This window comes from Chanodichthys erythropterus, chromosome 23 (genome assembly GCF_024489055.1).
Source record: "Chanodichthys erythropterus isolate Z2021 chromosome 23, ASM2448905v1, whole genome shotgun sequence".
Classification (NCBI taxonomy): Eukaryota; Metazoa; Chordata; class Actinopteri; order Cypriniformes; family Xenocyprididae; genus Chanodichthys; species Chanodichthys erythropterus.
In genome coordinates, this window is record NC_090243.1 from 31,146,790 (window position 1) to 31,169,910 (window position 23,121).

Genomic DNA, 23,121 nt, shown 5'->3' on the forward strand with positions numbered 1-23,121 from the left:
CTTCAAATACTTGTTTAGCATTTGCCTTAGCAGTGCAGCATGCAGCACCCTCCACCTTACCCAGCTCCACCTGTATAGATCTGCTACGGATAATTAATGTAGGCTATATTGTACAGCAACATATTTTACTTGCTCACAGCAGTGTGTCGTGTATGTATTGGTAGTAGCAAGTCCCGTAATTGCTCAGCAGCATCAATAACCAACAGCAGCAGCAGCAGCAATAATAGCAGCAATAACAGCATAACAATACCCATACTGATGTTTACCCATACAATGTTTGCTGTAGCAGTTTGTAGCTTGCTTTCAAAGTTCCCCTGAAACCCTACACCTTCCCCAGCTCCACCTGTATAGATCTGCTACAGGTAATTTAATGCATGCTATTTGTGCAACAGCAGTATGTCTGTGTATGTATTGACAGTAACAACCCTCTCTACTTGCTCTGCAGCAGCAGCAGTGTAGAAGATCTATTCTACCAAGACCAAATACATTTACATTGTCATATTCATAACCATGCTAATCTCATCATGATAAAAATACATACTGTATATACAGCACATACATCAATTCTTACTGAGCCCAGTCTTTTGAATGTTAGTACTGTATAACACAGAAAGTTTTAGGATTTATAAACTGTAAAGCAAAGATAATTGTTAAAGGATTTTAAAGAAATCTAAATAAATATTTACAGTTTTGTAGTTCATATTTAAAGACGTTTTGTTTTAGTTCTAGTTCCTGTACCGGTTTCCTTTGTTCCCATTTTTCCCGCCACTAGTTAGTTTCCTTGCTTACTTGTTGTTATGCGCCTGTTTCAGTTTCTGTTGATTAACCTCCCTTGGGTATTTAAGCCTTCAGTTCTCACAGTTCTTTGTTCGGTGTTGATTGTCATCTATGTTATATTGCTAAGCTTTCCTCTGTGATCTCCCACGTGTTCTTTTCGGATTTGTCATTTAAGTACACTTTGGAACATTCTAAAATTATACTGAATAACATTTCAGAACAGATGTTTTTATGTTGGAGGTCCATGGCTGTAATTATGAAAATCCCTTCTCAATAATTAATTGCATATTGCATTTCATATGTTCATAAGTTTAAATAATAGGTTTTAAAATGTTAATATTAGCTTCATATTAGTTTATTAGTTTAATCTCATTTTTAACCTCTTCCACTCTGAGGCATATTTTAGATTTCCACCTGAATTTGACATAGCAAAGTTTAAATGTTCAATGTAATGTAAATGTAAAATATTGGTGTCAATGTAAAGAAAAAAATTGAAATGTTTCCTCATTTTCTTTGTGATGCAGGATAAGAAAAAATATGTCCCATTGCCTTCTACTGTGGTGACATCACTTCCTGAATGCCTCGGCTCATAAAGGCAGTGATTGTTTGGAGCTGTTAGTTCTCATAATGTCATTGACAGTAGATGAGACAGCAGGTGACCTCCCCGTGAGGGACGTGGGCTTGAGAGCAGGACTGATAACTGTTCTCACAGGTGTGTATAGAGCTGGCATGGTGTGTGTATTTAGGTTAAAAGATCAAATGCATTTTTACTTCTCATGTGTTTAAATGAGTGTATCTGTTCAAGATCAATGTATGCTTTATTTCAGACACCGATCAAGACACCAGAAGCTGGAGAAGACCACCACACGTGCTCAAGATAAAGGGTAAGACGTGTGTCAACACAGGCCAATAAACAAGCACTATTATTTCTTAGTAGGTTTAATTATCTTTTCTTATAGAAATATATTACTTTTATTACTATTGGAAAGAAAATGTATTCTTTACAGTATCATTTGTTTTTTCTTAACAGAAATTAGATTCAAAACAAAGAAATTTGCTGAACTGAGAAAAATGCCTCTGTATCTCACGTTTCCTTGAGAATTTCAAGGAGAATTTACTTGCTTCATTATAAGCTACTTGTCCAACCATGCTATTTACATTTTATAACTCCATACTCTTACTGTATATCATGAATTATCTAATTTGTGCTTATTTTTATTTTTAGACAAAGTCAATACTCAAAGTCAATGAAATGTGAACTTGTTTCTCCAGTATCCTGGGCTATAAAAGAGCAACTTCTGAACAAACACTGTAAATAGTAGCAACTCAGGGTTGTTTTCTAAGCCTCTATGTCTTTATACAGATCGTCAGCGGTTGTTCAGGATACCACGCGAGCAGCTGGAAGACCAGTGTCTCCGTCTACTGGAGGAGAACACACTTCTCAAACAACACAGCCACACACAAGACCAAAAACTACGCAGGTACCGAAACGCACACTAACAACTTTTCCGTTATCATTTCCATTCATCTCAATGGCAGTTACCTGCTGAAAAAATATGCTGGTAGGTAGGCTAGGTTTTGAAGCTGGTATGCTGAGCTGTTTATGCTGGTCTAAAAATGAAGACACTTTAAACGTGAAATTAAACCCGCCAGTAGGTGGCAGTGAATCACTGTTAATGAGCGAATCATTGAGATTCAACCGATTCATTCAAACGGCTGATTCACTCATAAGCGTTGCTCAGAGACGCAAAACAATTCTGTGGACTTTGGAACTACTTTCGTTGGCGAAATAGAGTGAAACATGCGATTTGGTTTCTTAAATGTAAGTCACTTGATATTAAGTTCTTGTTCATTAAATTATTTGTAAATTATTGTAAATTAAATGTTCATTAAACATTTGTAATCATGCTAATATTTGGAGAAAAACTTCACTCTTTGTGTAATGTTTGTTAACTATATTAAATTATATAAATATGAAATATATACAGTGGCATTTTTGCCACTTATTTTGAATTGTGGGGCATTCTAAAGGCATTTTAAGACTAAATCACGCAGTGAAATCGTGCACTCTCACGCGCACTAGTCTGACCTACTAGACTACGTCACGTAGTGAATGCGTGCACTCAATGGGTGTTTTTTTGTTTGGTTTTTGTAAAGTGAGAGACATACTCGATAATATCAGATAGTTAAATAAAAATTACTATATCATAGACGATATATATATCGCACACCCTAAAGCACTGGCCCGATCGGGCAAGTGACCGTTCCGTCTACTGTCCCGAGCGCCGTTCTCACTGGCCCCGGGCCATCGGGCAGTCCTTATTGTCGAACGCTGTTATGACCAGCATAGGACGAGTATAAACCAGCTCAAACCAGCATACCAGCTTCAAAACCTACCTTACCAGCATATGCTGGTTTTTGCAGTCAACGCTGGCAACTTTGCTTTATGGACACTTTTATATAGTTTTATGCCACCAAATACACCACATCAAGAGGAGTATTGCTTTAATATAAGACAATCTGTTGTCTTGGCTCTTCAGGTTGTCAACTAAACTGCTGCGATTAAAGCACGGACCTTCGTCTGCAGGGAGGGACGGAGAGCTGGAGGACACTATTGAAGAGCTAGAGGCTCGTGTAGCGACTCTAGAGAGCCAGAAGGGGGCGCTGCAGAGTAAACTACATTTAGCCAAGCAACACATCTTAGACCTGAGTGTCAGAACACATAATAGGCCACGAACAGGTGAGGAGTCACAAAATTCATAGTAAGATTGTATGTGTTTTTGGATATGGTAAAATGGTAATATTACTGAAGCCTATTTTTGGACATGCAATATGTTAATATGATGGTGGCATGTAAATGCAAGGTATGTGGTACTTTGATATATGGTACTTTTTCATAAGGAGTGTTTATTTGGTGTTGCAGTCCAGATTTTATTCACTATCTACTCTATCATTCTCTGTCTCAGGGCGAGGTGTGGATGGGGATGGAGGTGTCAGACGAGCTGCTCAAACCGCTCCTGCCCGTTGTGGCATCAGTTCACTGGACGACACTAGAGTAGAGATAGACAGATTGTAAGTTGACCTGTGGGTGTGTTCTTTTGTATGTTTTTACTTTCAAGTTATTGTGGAGAATAGACAGAAAAAATTGAACTAATATGTCCAAAGACATACAAAAATAACTGCTTTTTAAAGGTACAATTTGTAAAATTTTTGCAGTAAAATATCCAAAAACCACTAGGCTAGTGTTATATATTTTGTCCAGCTGATTACTAACAATATCTCTAATGTTTTCAACTACTTGTAAATCATGAGAAAATTCCCATTCTAAACCGTGACACGGGGCAGTGCAGTCGCCTGTCAATGACGCAGTTACCTTTGTTACCGCCTTTACTGACGTAGAAACCACATGACAACAGTGCCGTGGACAAATGCGGAAGTAGAGTCTAGCGTCCAGCAAACCACTAGCTTGCTTCAAGCAGTTCCTTATTTACTTCTTGCACGTTTTATGGTGGATTGTGTTAATTATTTATGGAACATAATTACTGTTTACCATCTGCCGCTGGTTCTGTCGACAAGGACAGCTCCCGTAAAATCATGACCGGAAAAGCGGAAGCGGCGCCGGCGACTGTGTCATAATAAAAGTCCCGCTGCTCGTGAGGCGTGTGTTGATCAATCGCTCCAGCTCCTCGTTCAGCTCCCACAACACTCGGTCCTGCTCTGCTTCATACTACAGTAACGTTAATAATCGCATCCACAAACATGAGTTCTTCCAGACTCCAATTCCTATTCTGTTGCACCGTCCGTTGAGATGGAGACCACATGTCCCAAGTTTCCACTCTAAAACTTTACGTCATCAAACTACGCCTTTGTTTTGAATAGGCTTCTAGCGACCTCTAGCGGAAAAAAATATCACAAATTGTACCTTTAAATACCTAATGGAATGTTCACAATATGATATGAATGTGATGATACTATTCACATCATCACAGCGCCTAAAAATGTCTTTGTGTGTAATATGTTCTTTATATGTGAGTTATTAACGGCAAACTGCAAAAAAGTAATCAAGGGATGCTTATCATATCATCATTATTCATTCATGCTTAAATAATTTGTGCATGTCTAAACAGTTCATATAGCCTTGGTCAATACAAAACAAAATTGTTGTCAATCATTCTGTCTCTTTCTCCTCTATATACTGTAAGCAGAATTGCATTACTCAGGTTTGTTGGATGTTTTTATGTTTACATAACTTGCAATTCTGCAAAACAGTATAGTGCTGTGCTTCATACCTTAATCTCAGCTGAAAAAGAAAGAAAGAAAGAAAGAAAGAAAGAAAGAAAGAAAGAAAGAAAGAAAGAAAGAAAGACTTTAATGTGGTTGAAAATGTAGGTCTGCACTGAAAAGCATTTGCTTTCTTATGACAATCTGCTCATAGAATCTTCAGCTATGTAGTTCTGCTTTCACCCTTAAAGATTTTGCCAGTATATTTTGCATGATATATGCTTAATTTTAATGCATCTTGATGACCCATGTATATATGATAGGACATTGCTTCCATGCTATTAATTAGCTATTTAAATTTTATGTTTATCAGCAATTTTAGCTTTTACCTCCTTGTTTCTAATTTTCTGGCTTGTTTTCTCTATCAGCAGATCTGCCATCATAGAAACCCAGCAAGGGAGGGTGGCAGAGCAAGAGTTGACAGCTCAGTCCCTTAGAGAAATGCTCAGAGACAAAGAGAAAGAAATAGAGGGTATTGTGAAAGACCTGCGCAAACAACAAGCCGACGGACACAGGTAGGAAAAGTATTCACAGTATATTCACAGTCATTCAATCATTCAGTCATTCAATAAATACACACTTGCACCAAAACAATGTGCATGTTTTTGTGACATGACAAAAATTTTTATTCTTTTTTACAGACTTACTATAAAAGATAATGTAGATGTGATCAGATTGCAGAAGCAGCTCTCTGAAAAGAGCTCCGCCCTTCTGGTTGTTCAGCAAAAGTTTGCTGCTCTTCAGGAGGTGAGCCGTAAGACCAAACCAGAGCAAAAACATTGAAAACTAGTATCCATTTAAATCCGTTTGGGTTCATTTGGGATAGTTCATCTGGTTTACTATTGCTTGGCTTTGATTTGGGCTTCACTGAACTATTAACGCTCCTGTATATCGATGAGAGGAGTGAGTAACCAGAGTTAGTTTGGTGGCAATCAGATTACTTTTTTCAAATAATGAATAAAGTAAGGCATTACTTTCACATTAACAACTAAGTTACTTTTTCAAATAATCTGAGTTACTTTTTCAAATAAGTAATGCAAGTTTTCCCATTTATTGACTGACACTCTGTCAAACTATGGTCTGCAGCATACATGACGGTAGAGTATAATTTAAAATAATAAACACTCATACATGTTACACACCCCTCCTGTCCCCATGTGTTGTGTGGTGATAGTTCTAGACTAAATGTAAACATGCATTTACTCATCTAACTACCACAAAAACACATCCAGTATTCTTCAAAATGAATAAAAACAGTAAAATTCAAACTTGGATTACGCAAACCTGCAATATTTAAACGTTAAATAACAAATATACTTTATGTATTTAATGTCACTTTATTAACCAATAAGTATTTGCTGCTGACCTTTGATGATCAAATTCAACCATAAGAATAAGCAAAAATGACTTTAGATGAACAGCACATTTGTGTTTCTTTGTTTTTGTCTAAAAGTTTCTTTTTTTAGTACATAACAGATTTAATTTTTTTTTTTAAATCACATCATAATAAACATTGAGGTCTTTCAAAGTGGTCTTTATTTATAGGAAGTAAACTAAATAAAAACATTGACTAACAATGTGTTTAGTTTTATATTAAGTGAAATTTCAATTTCAATCATATAATAGATAATTTAGCTTTTGTTATAGGTGAAATTAAGTAGTGAAAAAATATTGACCTACATTAAGTAATATTTTGTTTTATGTCTAAAGAAAATATATTAGATGGGGACTTGCACTTTGAAAGAATCGGTATAATGCCTTCCAAATTATATTTCGGCATTAAATCATCCTTATTACATCCTCTTTGTGCTCTTTTTTAAGGCTTACGAAAACCAGCTGGAGGAGGTGAGCTTAACCTGATTTTTTTTTTTTTTTTTTCATTTTCATCATTATGAGTTCTTTCTTTATAATCAAAAGTATAATTACATTTACATGATAAAAAAATTAAATTAAAATTAAAATTCTAAACTGGATAGAACATTGACAAGTAAATTTTGATAAATGCCATTAAAAAAATGGGGTTCTATGTCTTTTTTACATTATATATTATGTAGGGCCAAAGGTCTTTAAAAGAGAGCCAAGTAGCACTGCTGGAGAAGGTGGAGGAACTGAGTGAGCAGCTGAAACAAGAGAAGCAGAGAGTGCTAACACTTGAGGGCCAGCTCAACGCTGCCACACTTTCACTGCAAGCTTTGGGGGAGGTACTGCTTGAGTTATTATTGTTAAAGTTTTTGCACTTTTATTCCAAGTCCATATATTACAAACATCTGTTCCTCAGCTTCAGGAGAGGGTTTCAGACCTGGAGGGTGAGAGGAACCTCTTGAAGAAGAGCTATGATTCACTTCTGGAGAGGTCAGTATGGGTAGAGGGCAGGACGTGGGTGGGTAATGTGATTCAAGGGGATTACCTAGGGTATATCCTAATTGTCGGCCCGAATTGACCTTATGGCAGCTGTTACTTTTCAAGGGCGGATACTCTATGTCTGTTAAACAAATGACAATGCGAGTCGCTCACCCACTGATGTACCTGATGATTTTGGAATAAATTACTTGCAGTTTGGAATTATTTAATGCAGTTTATCATAGTTTATCATTGTGCAAAAATCAGCTTTTGTATGAGGTTGCTATGTAACACTAAATATGATGGTAGAATAAATTACAAGGGGAAATCTTCCCAAATGTCAAGACAGTTGACATCACACAGGAAAAATGTGTATCAGACGCTTGGAAGATTCAAACAAATAATGTGTGTGTGTGTTTCTTAAAATAAAGTACATTTTGGCTGCAAGTCACATTACTTATTCAAACCAGGGATTCCAGTGACACCGGAGTCCATTGGATGCTTCCGTTTTCAAATAAACCCAAATAATCCACAAATAAGCTGAAGTCAACAGATGTTTACTCTAACTGTGTAGAGATTTACAGAGGAAAAAATCCAAATATCCTTCTCAATTTTTTTTGAAGATGAAAAATACTGCTATATAAAATCTTATGTAATCACCTAAACTGGATAGTGTTAATGAAATCTGCCCACACAAGCTTTTTTCATAGTCTTTTTTATTTAATGGAGAAAATATTGTGATCATGGAAGCGTAACATGAATGATGATCAATATTATAAGAACAAGAAGTCTGATTCAGCACTTGAATTTCTCAAGATCACTGGCTGGTTTCAAGAAAGGACAAACGAAACTCCATTAACTAGCCACTCTGGGTACTGAGTATCTGAAGTACAAGTGCCATAACAACACCTCTTTACCATAGTTAAAGAAATTTGACAAAAAGGAGGTCTGTGTCCTACAGTTCAGCTTAAAAGCTTGACAGACAACATAGCAGATCGCAACAAGGTTTCTCAGTGCAGTGATTTGATTGGCTATTTGGGCTGTCAGTCATTTATCTGTTACAAGGTCCATTGGGCCCATCCATACATCTTTGTTTCAGGCTATTATGGAACTGGTTGTAGGTTTGTGTCTTTTTGACCCCAAAACAATCCTGTAAATAAGCGGGGGGGGGGGGGAAATTATATATATAAAAAAGCCTTAAAGGATTAGTTCTCTTTAAAATGAAAATTACCCCAAGCTTAACTCACCCTCAAGCCATTCTAAGTGTATATGACTTTCTTCTTTCTGATGAACACAATCGGAATTATATTAATAAATATTCTGACGCATCCAAGCTTTATAATGGCAGTGAACGGGACCAACGAGTATGAAGCTCAAGAAACTGCATCCATCCATATCCATCCATCATAAACGTACTCCACACGGCTCCGGGGGGTTAATAAAGGCCTTCTCAAATGAAGCTATGCGTTTGTGTAAGAAAAATATCCATATTTAACAAGTTATGAAAAAAAGCTTCCACCACACCGTCTTCTGTATTCAACTTACGGAAACAGCGGAACTGACGTTGCGTCAGTTAAGCTTTTTTTCGTAAGTTGAATACGGAAGGCTTAGAATGTAGCATAAGTGTTTTGAACTGCGAGAGGCATTACACTTTCTTCGTTACTTGAATACAGAAGCCTTTATTAAACAGCCGTGTGGAGTACGCTTATGATGCACTTTCTTCAGCTTCATACTCGTTGGTCCCACTCACTGCCATTATAAAGCTTGGATGCATTAGGATATATACTAATATATATTTCCCATTGAGTTCATCAGAAAGAAGAAATACACCTAGGATGGCTTGAGGGTGAATAAAGCTTGGGGTAATTTTCATTTGAAAGTGAACTAATCTAATTTACCGATTTCCACCATAGCACTATGTCTACCAAGAGCCATCAAGAAGGACAACATGAGGAACATGAGAAAACAAGGGAACAGTTTAGAGAAGATAGGTGGAGAGAGGAGGTACAGAAACTTGAAGAAAGACTGGAGGAACAAAGGAGAGAAAAGAAAATGCTGGAGCAGGAGAAGGAACAGATGAGATATGAGAATGATCGAGTTCAGAAGGAGAAGGAGCGAGATATAGGTAAGACTCTTGCAATTTTCGACTTTTGTCTAGCACCATCAATTCTGGACCACATCTCATCTTATTCTGGAAGTGCTCATTATAGCAGCCCAAAACTTGAAACTGTGCACCCAGACTGCTGGAAATTGTGTAGTCATCAAATCAGAGCCTATAATTTCAATATGCAAAATGTTTTCAGTGTTAATGCATGTACATCTCCTCAGCAAATTGAATGTATTTTTCTGTCTTCAGGTATGGTTATGTTCCTGAGAGAAAAACATGACAGCTTGGAGCGAGAAGTCCTGCAGCACAGACAGGAAGTCACATCTTTGCAAGAGAAACTGGACTCTGTTACAAAAGTAAAGTATTGCACTAAAATTTCCTTCACAAAGAGAAGCTGGGGCCAGACATTCAGTTCATTAGAATTTGTTTTCCATATTCTGTTTTTCATTCTCTATCAGGAGTTTGATATGAGTGTGGAAGATCTGAGTGAGACTCTGCTGCAGATTAAGGTCAGATGTTTAGTTTAAAAAGTTCTGGATTTTTAGATGTTTCAAAACATTTAGGTAGCTATACAACAATAGCTTTGCTATTGTTGGTTTCATTAAACCTTTCTGTTTCTCTCCTGATTCGTCTCTTAGGCCTTCAGAGTGCAGCAGGAGACTCAAGGGGTGATGTCCTTCTTGAAAACGGATGGAAAGTTTGAAGACACATCAAGGGATTTGACTGCAGTACAAGCATCATATGTAGAAACTGTTTTAGAACTCCAGAAAACCAGGGACTTATTATTAATGCAGCATCGCCTAAATGCTGACCTCCAGGTACACACACTCGCAGTGAAAATATAAATGCGGTATATTAAAACTCTGGCATATATTGCTCAGAATGTCTCCTTTCACTCAACATAAGCCAAAACATCAACCATTACACCTACAGTATTTTCTTTTATAGAACGAGATGAAGACAGTTATGGAGAAATCTGAAAGAGAGAGGGAGGAGAATAGGAAGAGAACAGGTGAAAAAGACAAATTGTTGAAAAGCAGAAGCCTTCAAATCAGCAATTTACAAGGTTAGAGTAACTGCTGTTGCAGCATGTACAATATACAAAAGATTGGGGCTAGTTGTCACAAGGTTTAAAGGATTAGTTCACTTTCACATTAAATTTTCCTGATAATTTACTCACCCCCATGTCATCCAAGATGTTTTTGTATTTCTTTCTTCAGTCGAAAAGAAATTAAGGTTTTTGATGAAAACATTCCGGGATTTTTCTCCATATAGTGGACTTCAATGGAGCCCAAACGGTTGAAGGTCAAAATTACAGTTTCCTTGCAGCTTCTAAAAGCGTTCTACACGATCCCAGACGAGAAATAAGGGTCCTATCTAGAGAAAGCATCACTCATTTTCTAAAATAAATAAATAAATAAATAATATACGTTTTAACAATAAATGCTCATCTTGAACTAGCACTCTTCTTCTCTATTAGAATTCTGGCAGTGTAGACATTGCTAAGTGTATTACTTATTGTTAACTAATTGTTATATACTTGCACTAGTACATTGTATATGACAATTTAGTTCAAACTTTGACCTGAGGAGGGCAGTAATACACTTAGCAGTGTCTACACTGCCGGAATTCAAGTAGAGAAGAAGAAGAAGAGAGCTAGTTCAAGATGAGCATTTATGGTTAAAATGTATAAATTTTTTTATTTATTTTTTTTTTTTTTTTTTTTTGAAAATGAGCGATTTCTCTAGATAAGACCCTTATTTCTTGTCTGAGATCGCTGTAAACTGTAATTTTGACCTTTAACTGTTTGGGCTCCATTGAAGTCCACTATATGGAGAAAAATCCTGGTATTTTTTCATCAAAAACCTTAATTTCTTTTCGACTGAAGAAAGAAAAGTCATGAACATCTTGGATGCCATGGGGGTGAGCAAATTATCAGGAAAATTTTATTTGAAAGTGAACTAATCCTTTAAGTTTAAAAATCTGATTGTACCAATGTTTTTTTTTTAAATATCTAGTTTAAAATTATTTTCAGTTATATTTTGTTTAAATAAACCATTATGTATTATTTAATATTTAAAAAAAAAAAAAATTACAAATTAAAATGTTAATTATTTTAAATCAATAATAATAATTCTGAATTTTATCCTAAAAAATTCTAATACATCATAATTTTTGTAATTTTGTTGCACTACATTTGTATGCAGGGTCAACTATGTATGCATATATCTATATAGAAACTAACTTTAAAAAATAAATTTACACTGAGAAACACTGAATAGATGAGAGTAAAAAAGTCTGACAACTAGCCCTATTGTCCCCTATTTTCAATTAATATATGCTAGTATGATGACATATTTTTCCTCCATTGTTTTAGCCCAACTCAAAGAGTTAGCATACAGCCCTAGAAACAATAAGCGGACCATACCCATGCAGTACACCTGGACAGAGCTGGCACAAGAGTCAGTCCAGCCTACAGCAGAGGGCACCATAATCACACATCTGCGTGGAGGAGAATCTCTTCTGGAGATCCATCTCACAGGAGCCACCTTTACACCGCTGGGACTGAGACTCATGGGACAAGGCACAGGAGATCATCAAGGGGTTGCGACATTTTGCACCTTTGGCTTTCTTGACTTTGAAACCCTCTCAACTTCATTAATGTCAGGTGGTCAGCCAAATTATGGTTTCACGTCGCATTACGCCCTCTCTGCCTTCGACCTGGAGAAGCTCAGTGTTCATGGTGGGTCCATCACTGTTGAACTGCACCAAGCTCTTGGAGGGTTACAATTTATAACCCGTGGGAGAGCGAGGATCACTCTGATGGGAGTGATACAGTGCAGAGGTGAACGAATGAAAAACAGAACCAACATCACAGGTAAGAAAAATGAGGTTGCATATAAATGCTGATGTAAGAGGGTTTAATTTCACATTCTTTTCATTGTGGCAGCTCTTTATTGCCATAATGTTTGCCACTGCATTTTGTAAGTTGTACCTTTGTTCTGCAGGAGCTGAAGGAGAAGTTATAGGAATCCTTGAGTTTTGGGTGTGTTTACACCCTCAGGTGGAACTCACAGAACCTCAAATGGAAAGAGCCACAAGCAGAACAGCTTTAAGACAGACCAGAGGTTTGGAATGGGCTCATGGGGAAACAGAGGTAAATGCCATCATATGAAGAGTTTGGTTTCAAAACGCGATGCCATTTAAAAAAAATCAAATTGAGTTCCCACCAAAATCGGTATTGTATCTGGTCGTTATTGAAAAGTCATTTATTAAATTTGCGCAAAATGTGATATCCATCGTATTATTGTCATGTCTTCTCCCTTTCTTTTCAAAACGTGACAAACGCCAGTCTCCCTTCTCTGCAGAACGCAATATATCCGCTCAACCAATAACAGTGCACCATTCCAGGCACTGTAAACAGTAATGGCGGTGCTCTGAATACACCCGGCATCCTAGTTTTCCTTATCTGCTTTGTATTTTGTGATCAACAAAAACAGAAAAATGAATAATTTTGATTAACCTGTGGTGGTTTCTGCGGTGGGGAAGAAAATAGTTGTTTTTATCTTGCCGCTTTCTTGGTAAAACACCTTTTTACTCAAAATTGGATTTATAGCATTTGGGAACCAAACTCTATCTAATATATATTACCACATACTGAGAAGGACAGCACTTTTTAGGAAAGCCTTGAGAGCATAGTTCACTCAAAAATGAAAATTCTCTTATGTATTTACATTTAGGCTATTTAGTTTCAAACCTGCCCTTGTGGAAAAGAAGTACACTTTAGCGTACTTACTATGGAAAAATATAATTTAAAAAGAATATACTTACAGTAAATGTAAACTGAATGTAATGGCTCAACTCAGAGCAGCACACCATGGGAATTCTCTTAGTCCCTCTCCTTCCCCAGCACCACCTGCCTAGATCTGCTAGGGGGTTCTTCCTAATTTCCTTGCAGCAGCTCATATTCTATTCCCTGTATTTATGTGCATGTTTTGGCAGTAGCCTTCACTCACAGCAGCTGCAGCGTAGCTGATCTAGTTCGCCAAGACAAAGCCTATGCACATTACATTCTCAAAAATAAAATTATGTTTAAATCTATTCCAAGCATTGTGGGATGCTGTTAGCTGAACTTTAGAGTTTTTTGACCCACTAAAGTAGGACTTTAGTACATCTTTATATGTAATTACATATTTGATCAATAATACATATATGTATTATTGTAATTGCATATATTATATATGTAATTACAATTCTATTGTCTTTGAAATATGGTTAAAGTGTATTGGGATTTATGACAAACAAAAATATACTTTAATGTCAGTTCTATTTGATTGTAGTTCATGTATTTAAATATATTTGTAAATTGTAATTGAAGGTGCCCTAGAATCAGTTTTTACAAGATGTAATATAAGTCAGGTCCCCTGAATGCGTCTGTGAAGTTTCAGCTCAAAATACCCCATAGATTTTTTTAAATTTTTTTAACTGCCTATTTTGGGGCATCATTAACTATGCACCGATTCAGGCTGCGGCCCCTTTAAATCGTGCGCTCCCTGCCCCCCGAGCTCTCGACTATAATACAGTGCATTTACAAAGTTCACACAGCTAATATAACCCTTAAATGGATCTTTACAAGATGTTCGTCATGCATACTTCATGCTTGCGTTGGATCATGTGAGTATAGTATTTATTTGGATGTTTACATTTGATTCTGAATGAGTTTGATAGTGCTCCGTGGCTAAAGCTAACATTACACACTGTTGGAGAGATTTATAAAGAATGAAGTTGTGTTTATGAATTATACAGACTGCAAGTGTTTAAAAATTAAAATAGCGACGGCTCTTGTCTCCGTGAATACAGTAATAAATTATGGTAACTTTAACCACATTTAACAGTACATTAGCAACATGCTAAAGAAACATTTAGAAAGACAATTCACAAATATCACTAAAAATATCATGTAATCATGGATCATGTCAGTTATTATCGCTCCATCTGTCATTTTTTGCTATTGTCCTGGCTTGCTTACCTAGTCTGATGATCCTGCTGTGCACAGTTACAGATGTTAATACTGGCTGCCCTTGTGTAATGCATTGAACATGGGCTGGCATATGCAAATATTCGGGGCGTACACCCCGACTGTTACGTAACAGTCGGTGTTATGTTGAGATTCACCTGTTTTTCTGAGGTCTTTTAAACAAATGAGATTTACACAAGAAGGAGGAAACAATGGTGTTTGAGACTCACTGTATGTCATTTCCATGTACTGAACTCTTGTTATTCAACTATGCCAAGGTAAATTAAATTTTTGATTCTAAGGCACCTTTAAACATTTGTACTGATGAAGTTGCAATTTAACACATTTTAACATATATTAATATCAAATAACACACTACAGTTAAAATTATAATCAAGTGCTTTAGTACATTAGTCAGCACATCAATATAAGTGTACAAGAAAAAAAAAAAGATTATTAAAACAATTTAAAATGAACTTTTACTTTGACATTATTACAAAATGCGCTTTTTAAGAGTGTACAAAGTGTGTTGAGAAACAGTCATTATATCATACAGTATATCTGTAAGTAGTGGCCTTTCAATTTATTTACTTTTAATTTCATTAATATTACAGTATATCTGCATGTGACAGTGTATCAGTATGTGACAAGAATAGTATGTCTGAATTCACTCGTAAATGAATAGGCAAATAGGCAAAAAGTATCCAGATGACTTACTGTGATTTTCCTCCCCAAACCAGTTCAGTGGAAACTTCGCCCCATAGCTGAGTCTATGGTGTAGGCAATCAACAGTGCTAATTGTCTACACCAAACACTAATCCCTAACCCTTCACTCTAACTTTAACCAATGAAATTAGCTGCAGGGAGGGATTTCCGCTGAACAGGTTTGGGGGCAAAATCACGTGAATAAGTGATTTTGGATGCAGCCATTACTATTTTCTGCCTGTAACACAAATGGAGATATTTAAAATATGGAATATTAAGATATAGTATCTCTAAAACTGCCCTTTTCCATACAGTGAACGTATACAATAATGAAGAGCTCCAAAAAAGACAAAATAAATTAATTTGACAAAATAAATAAAATTGCTCTTAATTTTATATAGGTCATGTAATAGTTTTGTGCAAGGAATAGACTAAAATATATTATTTAAATTATGCCCTCCATTGTAGCTATAAACTGTTATTCACACATGCACATACTTTTAAAAATTATCAAATGGCTACAGACTACTTGGAATATTGTCATATTTTTATTATGTTTTTCGCTTTTTGTGTTTTTTGTCATTTTTGAAACTCAACAGTCCCTTTTACTGAATGGAAAGAGCAGCCTAGGGGTTCTAAAAATTTCCAGTTATATTCCAGCTAGAACAATAGTCATGGTTCAAGTAAATGTCGGGAATTTTAGTTTAGTAGACTGATTAGTTAAATGTCCATATTATGTAGCTGACATGCACATGTTGTATCAAGCTAATTTCAGTTATGTGTATTATGAATTAATTGTGTGTTGTTCTCTTGCAAAACTACTTATTTGACTGAATTTATTACCTCAAACTTTTTTGTGTTTTAGGAGATGTATGATTACGGCGTAGGGATACCCAATGAGCTTGAGGTGGTATTGGAGCGCTGTGTGGGCCTCAGTACCCGCTGGCCAGGAATACTCCCTGATGCATACTTAACGTATCGCCTTTATGACCTACCACCTCATTCTACACCCATAATTCAATGCTGTGTGGATCCTGTCTTTGAGGACTCAGCAAGCTATCCGTTAGCTGTTACCACAGATGTATTAGAATACCTGAATGTGGGCAGTCTGTGGGTGTATGTGTTTGATGACAGCGAAAGTCAGACTCCTCCCACTTATTTGGCAAAGACACCAATTCCACTACGAGCCCTTGCAGTAGGCAGACCAATCAGAGGTAATCATTACGATCAAGATGCAATTAAACAGAACCTTAATTAAACAATATAAGTGGGAATTTAATTCTGTGCATACAGCTAGCAGGCAAAAGTTTGTAATAATTAAGATCTTTTTAATGTTTTTAGAAGAAGTCTCTTATGCTTACAAAGGTTGGATTTATTTAATCAAAAATACAATAAAACAGTAATATTGTGAAAAATTATTACGATATAGAATGGTTTTCTCTTTTAATATACTGTATTTTAAAATGTAATTTATTCCTGTGACGGCAAAGCTGAATCTTCACCATTACTCTGGTCATCAGTGTCACATGATCTTTCAGAAATAATTCTAAAATTCTAAATTGGTTCCTGACAAATGATGAAAATTCAGTTTTGCCATCACAGGAGTAAGTCATTTTTTAAAATATATTAAAAAAAGAAAACTTGTCTTTTAAATTGTAATAATATTCCACAATATTACTGTTTTACTGTTTTATTGATCAAATAAGTGCTGCCTCTGTGACTTAAGAGACATAAGAGACTTCTTTCAAAAACTTTAAAACAAAATCTTAATTATTTTAAACTTTTGACCAGTTGTGTATATTTAGGAAGGTTTTATTTTTGGAACTAAATATCCAAGATTCAACCAAGAGAAACAAATAAAAGTAAGAAAACCATATATTTCCCTGGGAATCAAATGTAAAACCATAACCAATATTCACGAAGGCAAAGGTTAACTGGTGAGTAATGTTTACTCTGTTCCCTGCTGTCAGGTGATTATGTGCTTAGAGACCCTGCTGGCAGTCCAAGAGGAATGGTAAGGGTCACTCTCAGGTGGAAATACCCCTTCCAGTCACCTGAGACACCATCAAGGCAAAGAGAAGGAACAAAGAAAGAGAGGATGGTGCTGAGCACTGAGGTGTCACAGAGACCAATTGCAAAGCCCAGGGTGAGTGTCTGTGAATGACAATAACTGCCCAAAGTAATTCAACAATATCAACAATTTAAATTAAATTTTTCAACTTAATTTCAGTCCCAGCTTCGGCTTCCACCAGACCATGGAGCCAAGACCAATGACGTTCACCCATCCACACCCATTAGAAACCTTAAAAGAGGTTCAATCTTACCCCTTCAGTCTCCAACCATTCAGGTGTCTGAACCCTCTTCGAATCATCGGAAACCTCTGTCTAGTGCAGGTCAACCATCAAGGTCAGTTAGAAGGAAGCAACAACGCGCTGCAGCATTACCTGTTCAGGAAAAAGTGAAACCCACAACACCCACTATGTCTATTAAGTCAACTGAGTCCAAACAATTTATGGACTTCAGACAATCTTCCTCAGAGCTGAGCACCCCTCGCAGCCAAAGGAGCTTTCGAAGCAACTCAGCACAGGTAAGGAACTGTGAAGGTGTAACAGAAAATGTAACAGGAAGATTTATGAGTATTGAAATCAGTCAGTTCAAACGTATTTTCAATACATTTCTTTTAAAGCAAATAACAATGGAGGAGCAGGAACAGGAAGATGGAGAACAAGAGGATGAAACAGAAGATAGAAGTGAGATTTTCAAAAGTCACTCTTTCATTACACAAGTTATTAAATATTGGGTTTAAGCTTCTTTTTACCTCTTTTATCCAAAATAGCTCAAAGTGATGTAGATGCCCTTCAGTCTGATGAATCAAGAGATTCAAATGGAAGTGATGTCATCATAATCCCTCACCCTCCAAAGCCACATAAAAAGGTGATGGTCACACAGTTGACTAATAGACATAAACTGGAATCTTGAAAAATTTTGAAAAGGCAAAAATATTCTTTATAGACAGATTAGAACTGGCTCCCTGGGTTAGCCTGGGTTTTCCCACTTTTTTCTCTTGCTACCACTGTCACCTCTGGCTTGTTTACTGGGGGATTGAAGCATTATGTGTTGACTTTCTAGGTGCCTAATTAAATTACTTAGAGGTGGGCAATATGAATGAAATCTTTATCACAATATAAGCAGTTTTCACCCAAAAGTCTTTACCAAGATTTAAGTAACTTTCAACCAAAATCTTTCCCAAGATAAGTCATTTTTGAACCAAAAACTTTCCCAAGACACAAGTCATTTTCATTTAAATTCATTACCAAGATAAAAGTAATTTTCAACCAAAATCTTTCTCAAGATACAGGTCAGTTTCAACCAAAATCTTTACCTCTATTTTAAGTCATTTTCATTTAAAATCTTTACCAAGATACAAGTCATTTTCAACCAAAATTTTTACTGAGACTTGCCATTTTCAACCAAAATCTTTCTCAAGATACAGTTCAGTTTCAACAAAAATCTTTACCACTATTTTAAGTAATTTTCAACCAAAATATTTCCCAAGATAAGTCATTTTTCAACCAAAATCTTTCCCAAGACTTGCCATTTTGAACCAAAATCTTTCTCAAGATACAGGTCAGTTTCAACCAAAATCTTTCCCAAGATAAGTCATTTTTCAACCAAAATTTTCATTTTCAAAAAGTCATTTTCATTTAAAATCGTTACCAAAATAAAAGTAATTTTCAACCAAAATCTTTACCAAGATACAAGAAATTTTCAACCAAAATCTTTACCAAGACTTGTCATTTTCAACCAAAATCTTTCTAAAGATACAAGTCATTTTCATTTAAAATATTTACCAAGATACAAGTCATTTTCAGCCAAAATCTTTACCAAGATACAAGTCATTTTCAGCCAAAATCTTTACCGAGACTTGCCATTTTCAACCAAAATCTTTCTCAAGATACAGTTCAGTTTCAACAAAAATCTTTACCACTATTTTAAGTAATTTTCAACCAAAATATTTCCCAAGATAAGTCATTTTTCAACCAAAATCTTTCCCAAGATGTCATTTTTCAACCAAATTTTTTTCTCAAGACACAAGTCATTTTCATTTAAAATCGTTACCAAGATAAAAGTAATTTTTAACCAAAAACTTAACCAAGATACAAACCATTTTCTACCAAAATCTTTACCACTATTTTAAGTAATTGGTAACACTTTACAATAAGGTTCATTAGTTAAAAATTAGTTAATGTATTAACTAACATGAACTAACCTTGAGCAATACATTTGTTACTGTATTTGCTAATCTTCGTTAACGTTAGTTGATGAAAATACAGTTGTTCATAGTTTGTTCATGTTTGTTCACAGTGCATTAACTAATGTTAACAAGATTTTAATGTATTAGTAAATGTTGAAATTAACATTAACAAAGATTAATAAATGCTGTAGAAGTGCAGTTCCTTATTAGTTCATGTTAACTTATATAGTTAACTACATAAGTTAACCATAGTGTTACCAAGTAATTTTTTCAACCAAACTCGTTACCAAGACTTATTTTCAACCAAAATCTTTCCCAAGATACAAGTCATTTTCAACTAAAATCTTTACCAAGATTTAAGTCATTTTCAACCTTTTGGTTATCTTTCCCAAGATACAAGCCATTTTCAACCAAAATCTTTACCACTATTTTAAGTTTTTTCAACCAGAATCTTTACCAAGATATACAGAATTTTCAACCACAGTAAAGAACGACATCACAATATAGTAATCCTGCCTGAAACCAGGGATGCTACTAACTGAAATTAAACCCATACACTATATTTTTCAAAATTCTTGCTTAAATGACTGCTAATAAATGTTGTAAAATGTTAAACTCACATCATACATCATACATATTTCAGACAGCCAATCATATCTTCATTGATGCTTTTTGAGTATTGTACACGGTCACTTAGAAGAAAACTGACCATTATATGAAATACCTTAATTACTTTTGAATGCTTAGGAATTTGCCAGAGCATCAGAGCACATTTGGAACGTTTCGTGAAGTCAAGCTGGCATAGCTAAAACACTTGTTTTCATGTACTTGCATAGGGTATGTACTTGCATGGCCTTAAATGGGAAAAGTCAGCTCTTTGTTAATGATGTTAAATCAAACATTTGTCTTTGTGTCTCACAGGGAGATAGACTCAGAGTGGAAATCCTGTCACTCTCTTTTAACCCTTCTTCCAGTGTTGCACTTGACCATTCAGTGCACCAGGTGTATGTAGAATATCGTCTTCTAGGTATTCCAATGGAGACAACAGAAACACCCACGTCTCTGCGTAAACCAACAGACGGGGAGGAAATACATTATAACTTTACACGAGGTAAGGTCACTGAAGTCAAATTGATCACATTTATGTAGTCCAGATTCTCTTCGATGGTAGAAGTCTTTGTCCTAACCAGCTGCGACGTTTAACATGACTCTGTGTAGCCCCATCCATATTGACGTCTCATGGTCCAAACTTCCATTCAACATACAGTAGCTGTATATTAAACATCAAATATGTTTTTATTGACTGTGATTTGCACCAACTTTCAGCATGGAATAACTACCCCATGGAAACTTGCAGCACACTTGATTATAATAAACGGTTAGCAGGTTTAGTTTTCAAGTTCTTACTCAACTTCCTACTGAGTAGTAGGAATAAAAATGGAACTTACAAAGAAAAATGCTATTGACCCACCCTTGTAAAAAATTAAGTTTCACACTTTTAAAAAGAGTACTTATTACAGATACAATACACTTTAAAAGAATATTCTTACAAACTGACTACATTCAGTTTGTAAGAATATTTGTGGACACTTAATTGCATGTTAAAGGTGCAATATGTAAGAATTTTGCAGTAAAATATAAAAAAAAACCACTAGGCCAGTGTTACATATTTTGTTCACTTGTCTACTTACAATATCCCAAATGTTTGCAACTATTTGCAAATCGTGAGAAAATTGCAATTGCAATAACCAAGGCTCTGGGATGTGTGAGGAGTTGCCTGTCAATTGCGTCATACCCACGTTACCCTCGGTTTCTGTTTTTTTATTTGGTAGAAACCATGGAAACACCAAAAACGCTTTATAGCACATCAGAATAAATGTAATTTTTTTAAAGCATGAAAAAAGATTATTACGACGTAATTATTAAAAAAGGATTAAAAGGATTACATTTTTAGTGTATTTAAGTGTGTTGAGAAACTTAGTCATGAAAGTGTACTCTCTTTAAGAACACTTAAGTGGCCCTTTATATCATTTATATTATCTGTAAATACATTTTACAATATGTATATTTTTGTAGGGCTGTCAATGTAAAATGTATTTATTTGTTATAGTTATTCATGTGAATTCATTGGAAGCAGCTCCTCTGAGACATTACCTCTACACCATGCTGGAAGGCACTGACCCCAACCAGGGCAGGTAAACAGAGAGAACATGAAATAATGATAGATGTAACACTAATATTAATTTCCCATGGAAATAAAATATAAGATTTGTAAAGAAGATCTTTAATCTCTAGGTTTTTTTTCCATTCATCTAGGTTAAAGTTCACAGTAGTCAGTGAGCCCATGAATGAGCAAGAAGAATGTGAAGATGTCGGCTATGCCTTCTTGGATTTACGAGAACTTCTTCTGACTGGAAATGATGTTATTGAAGAACAGATTGATGGTAATATTCAGTCATTTTAAAGGAGACACAAATATACTTGAAATACATGCATAAGAAATATATGTATTAAGTGTCTGTTTTCACTTCTCAGTTGTCAGTGCAGATGAAGAGCAGGATGTGGTTGGAAAGCTGAAAGTATCTGTAGAGGCCGCACAGGCTCTGACTGGAATCTATCAGGAATATCATCAGATTGTGAAGAGGGATAGAAGAGAAACCAAAAACAGCACAGAGGAGGAGGAGGAGGAGGCGGCAAGAGTGATACAGAAAAACAATGAGTTGCATGTGCTTGATTTTGAAGTTGATGAAGACAGTGATTTTTACTGAAACTCTACAGTCTGAAGATATGCTCAAACCAAGCCGTGGTCTTATAAAGAACATCACTGGATTTGTTTTTTTTGTTTGTTTTTTTTTACCCTACAGCAAAAATGTTGCTCTTGTGACATTCTGACCTCAGTTTCAACTTATCAAATCCTTTGATATTGTCATGTTTCAATGATTCTAAATGTGGAAGTGGTTTTAGCCACAAAATGATTTTATATTATATTATGGTGCAGTTGTGCAAGATAAAAATCTCTAGAGATGAACATGTGGCTGGGACAAATAAGGAAGTGAAATATTTCCTTTCAACTCATTAGCTGATGTTTTGTTTTCCATTCTACTGTACTTTAAGCAGAAGAATGGTTGGGTAAACTGGGTTACAACTGTTTCACTCATGAATCATCTTGAATGATAAACAACTCAGGTGAGCAGGCTTGTGTTTGCCTGATTTACACGACATCAGTCAGCAGCTCCTAGTGTTGCTTTTCTAAGAAGAATGAAAATATTTAGCTGCAAGCTCTACAATAGCCTGAAATATGGCAAGAGCTGTAGCAGATTCGAGGTACCAGTCCTTGTGTTCAGTATTAAATCCACAAATCTATCTTGGTCATCTAAGGCATAATAAAAAAAAATAAAATAAAAAAAATAAAAACACACATACAATGTATTTATTTGTTATAGTTATTCATGTGAATTCACTGGAAGCAGCTCCTCTAAGACATTACCTCCCAGGGCAGGTAAACAGAGAGAACATGAGATAATGAAAAAAATCTAAAAAAAAAAAAAAAAAAAAAAAAAAAAAAAAATAAAAAAAAAAAAAAAAAACTCACTTTCTCTATATATATATATTATGGAAGAGGATTAGGGCCAAGCAATA

At 35.6% G+C, this 23,121-nt stretch overlaps 1 protein-coding gene across 3 annotated transcripts; it reads left to right on the forward strand.

Annotated features, from left to right (window-relative positions):
* Nucleotides 1–1,384: 1,384 nt before the first annotated feature.
* rpgrip1 (RPGR interacting protein 1) lies at nucleotides 1,385–22,973 on the forward strand. Of its 3 annotated transcripts, XM_067378555.1 has the most exons (26): nucleotides 1,385–1,489; nucleotides 1,605–1,661; nucleotides 2,141–2,258; nucleotides 3,318–3,517; nucleotides 3,744–3,849; nucleotides 5,427–5,573; nucleotides 5,700–5,805; nucleotides 6,880–6,903; nucleotides 7,113–7,259; nucleotides 7,337–7,410; nucleotides 9,312–9,523; nucleotides 9,755–9,861; nucleotides 9,964–10,014; nucleotides 10,144–10,323; nucleotides 10,454–10,571; nucleotides 11,883–12,383; nucleotides 12,514–12,662; nucleotides 16,093–16,441; nucleotides 17,198–17,373; nucleotides 17,458–17,814; nucleotides 17,914–17,977; nucleotides 18,064–18,161; nucleotides 20,404–20,593; nucleotides 21,593–21,677; nucleotides 21,799–21,926; nucleotides 22,018–22,973. In XM_067378555.1, the coding sequence occupies exons 1-26, from the start codon at nucleotides 1,405–1,407 to the stop codon at nucleotides 22,248–22,250; spliced, it is 4,062 nt and encodes a 1,353-aa protein (XP_067234656.1). In that variant the 5' UTR covers nucleotides 1,385–1,404; the 3' UTR covers nucleotides 22,251–22,973. The 3 variants fall into 3 exon arrangements, with proteins under 3 accessions (XP_067234656.1, XP_067234655.1, XP_067234657.1); XM_067378554.1 differs by having other exon boundaries at nucleotides 9,755–10,014; XM_067378556.1 differs by lacking the exons at nucleotides 21,593–21,677; nucleotides 21,799–21,926; nucleotides 22,018–22,973 and adding an exon at nucleotides 20,230–20,319 and having other exon boundaries at nucleotides 9,755–10,014; nucleotides 20,404–20,442.
* The last annotated feature ends 148 nt before the right edge of the window (nucleotides 22,974–23,121 follow it).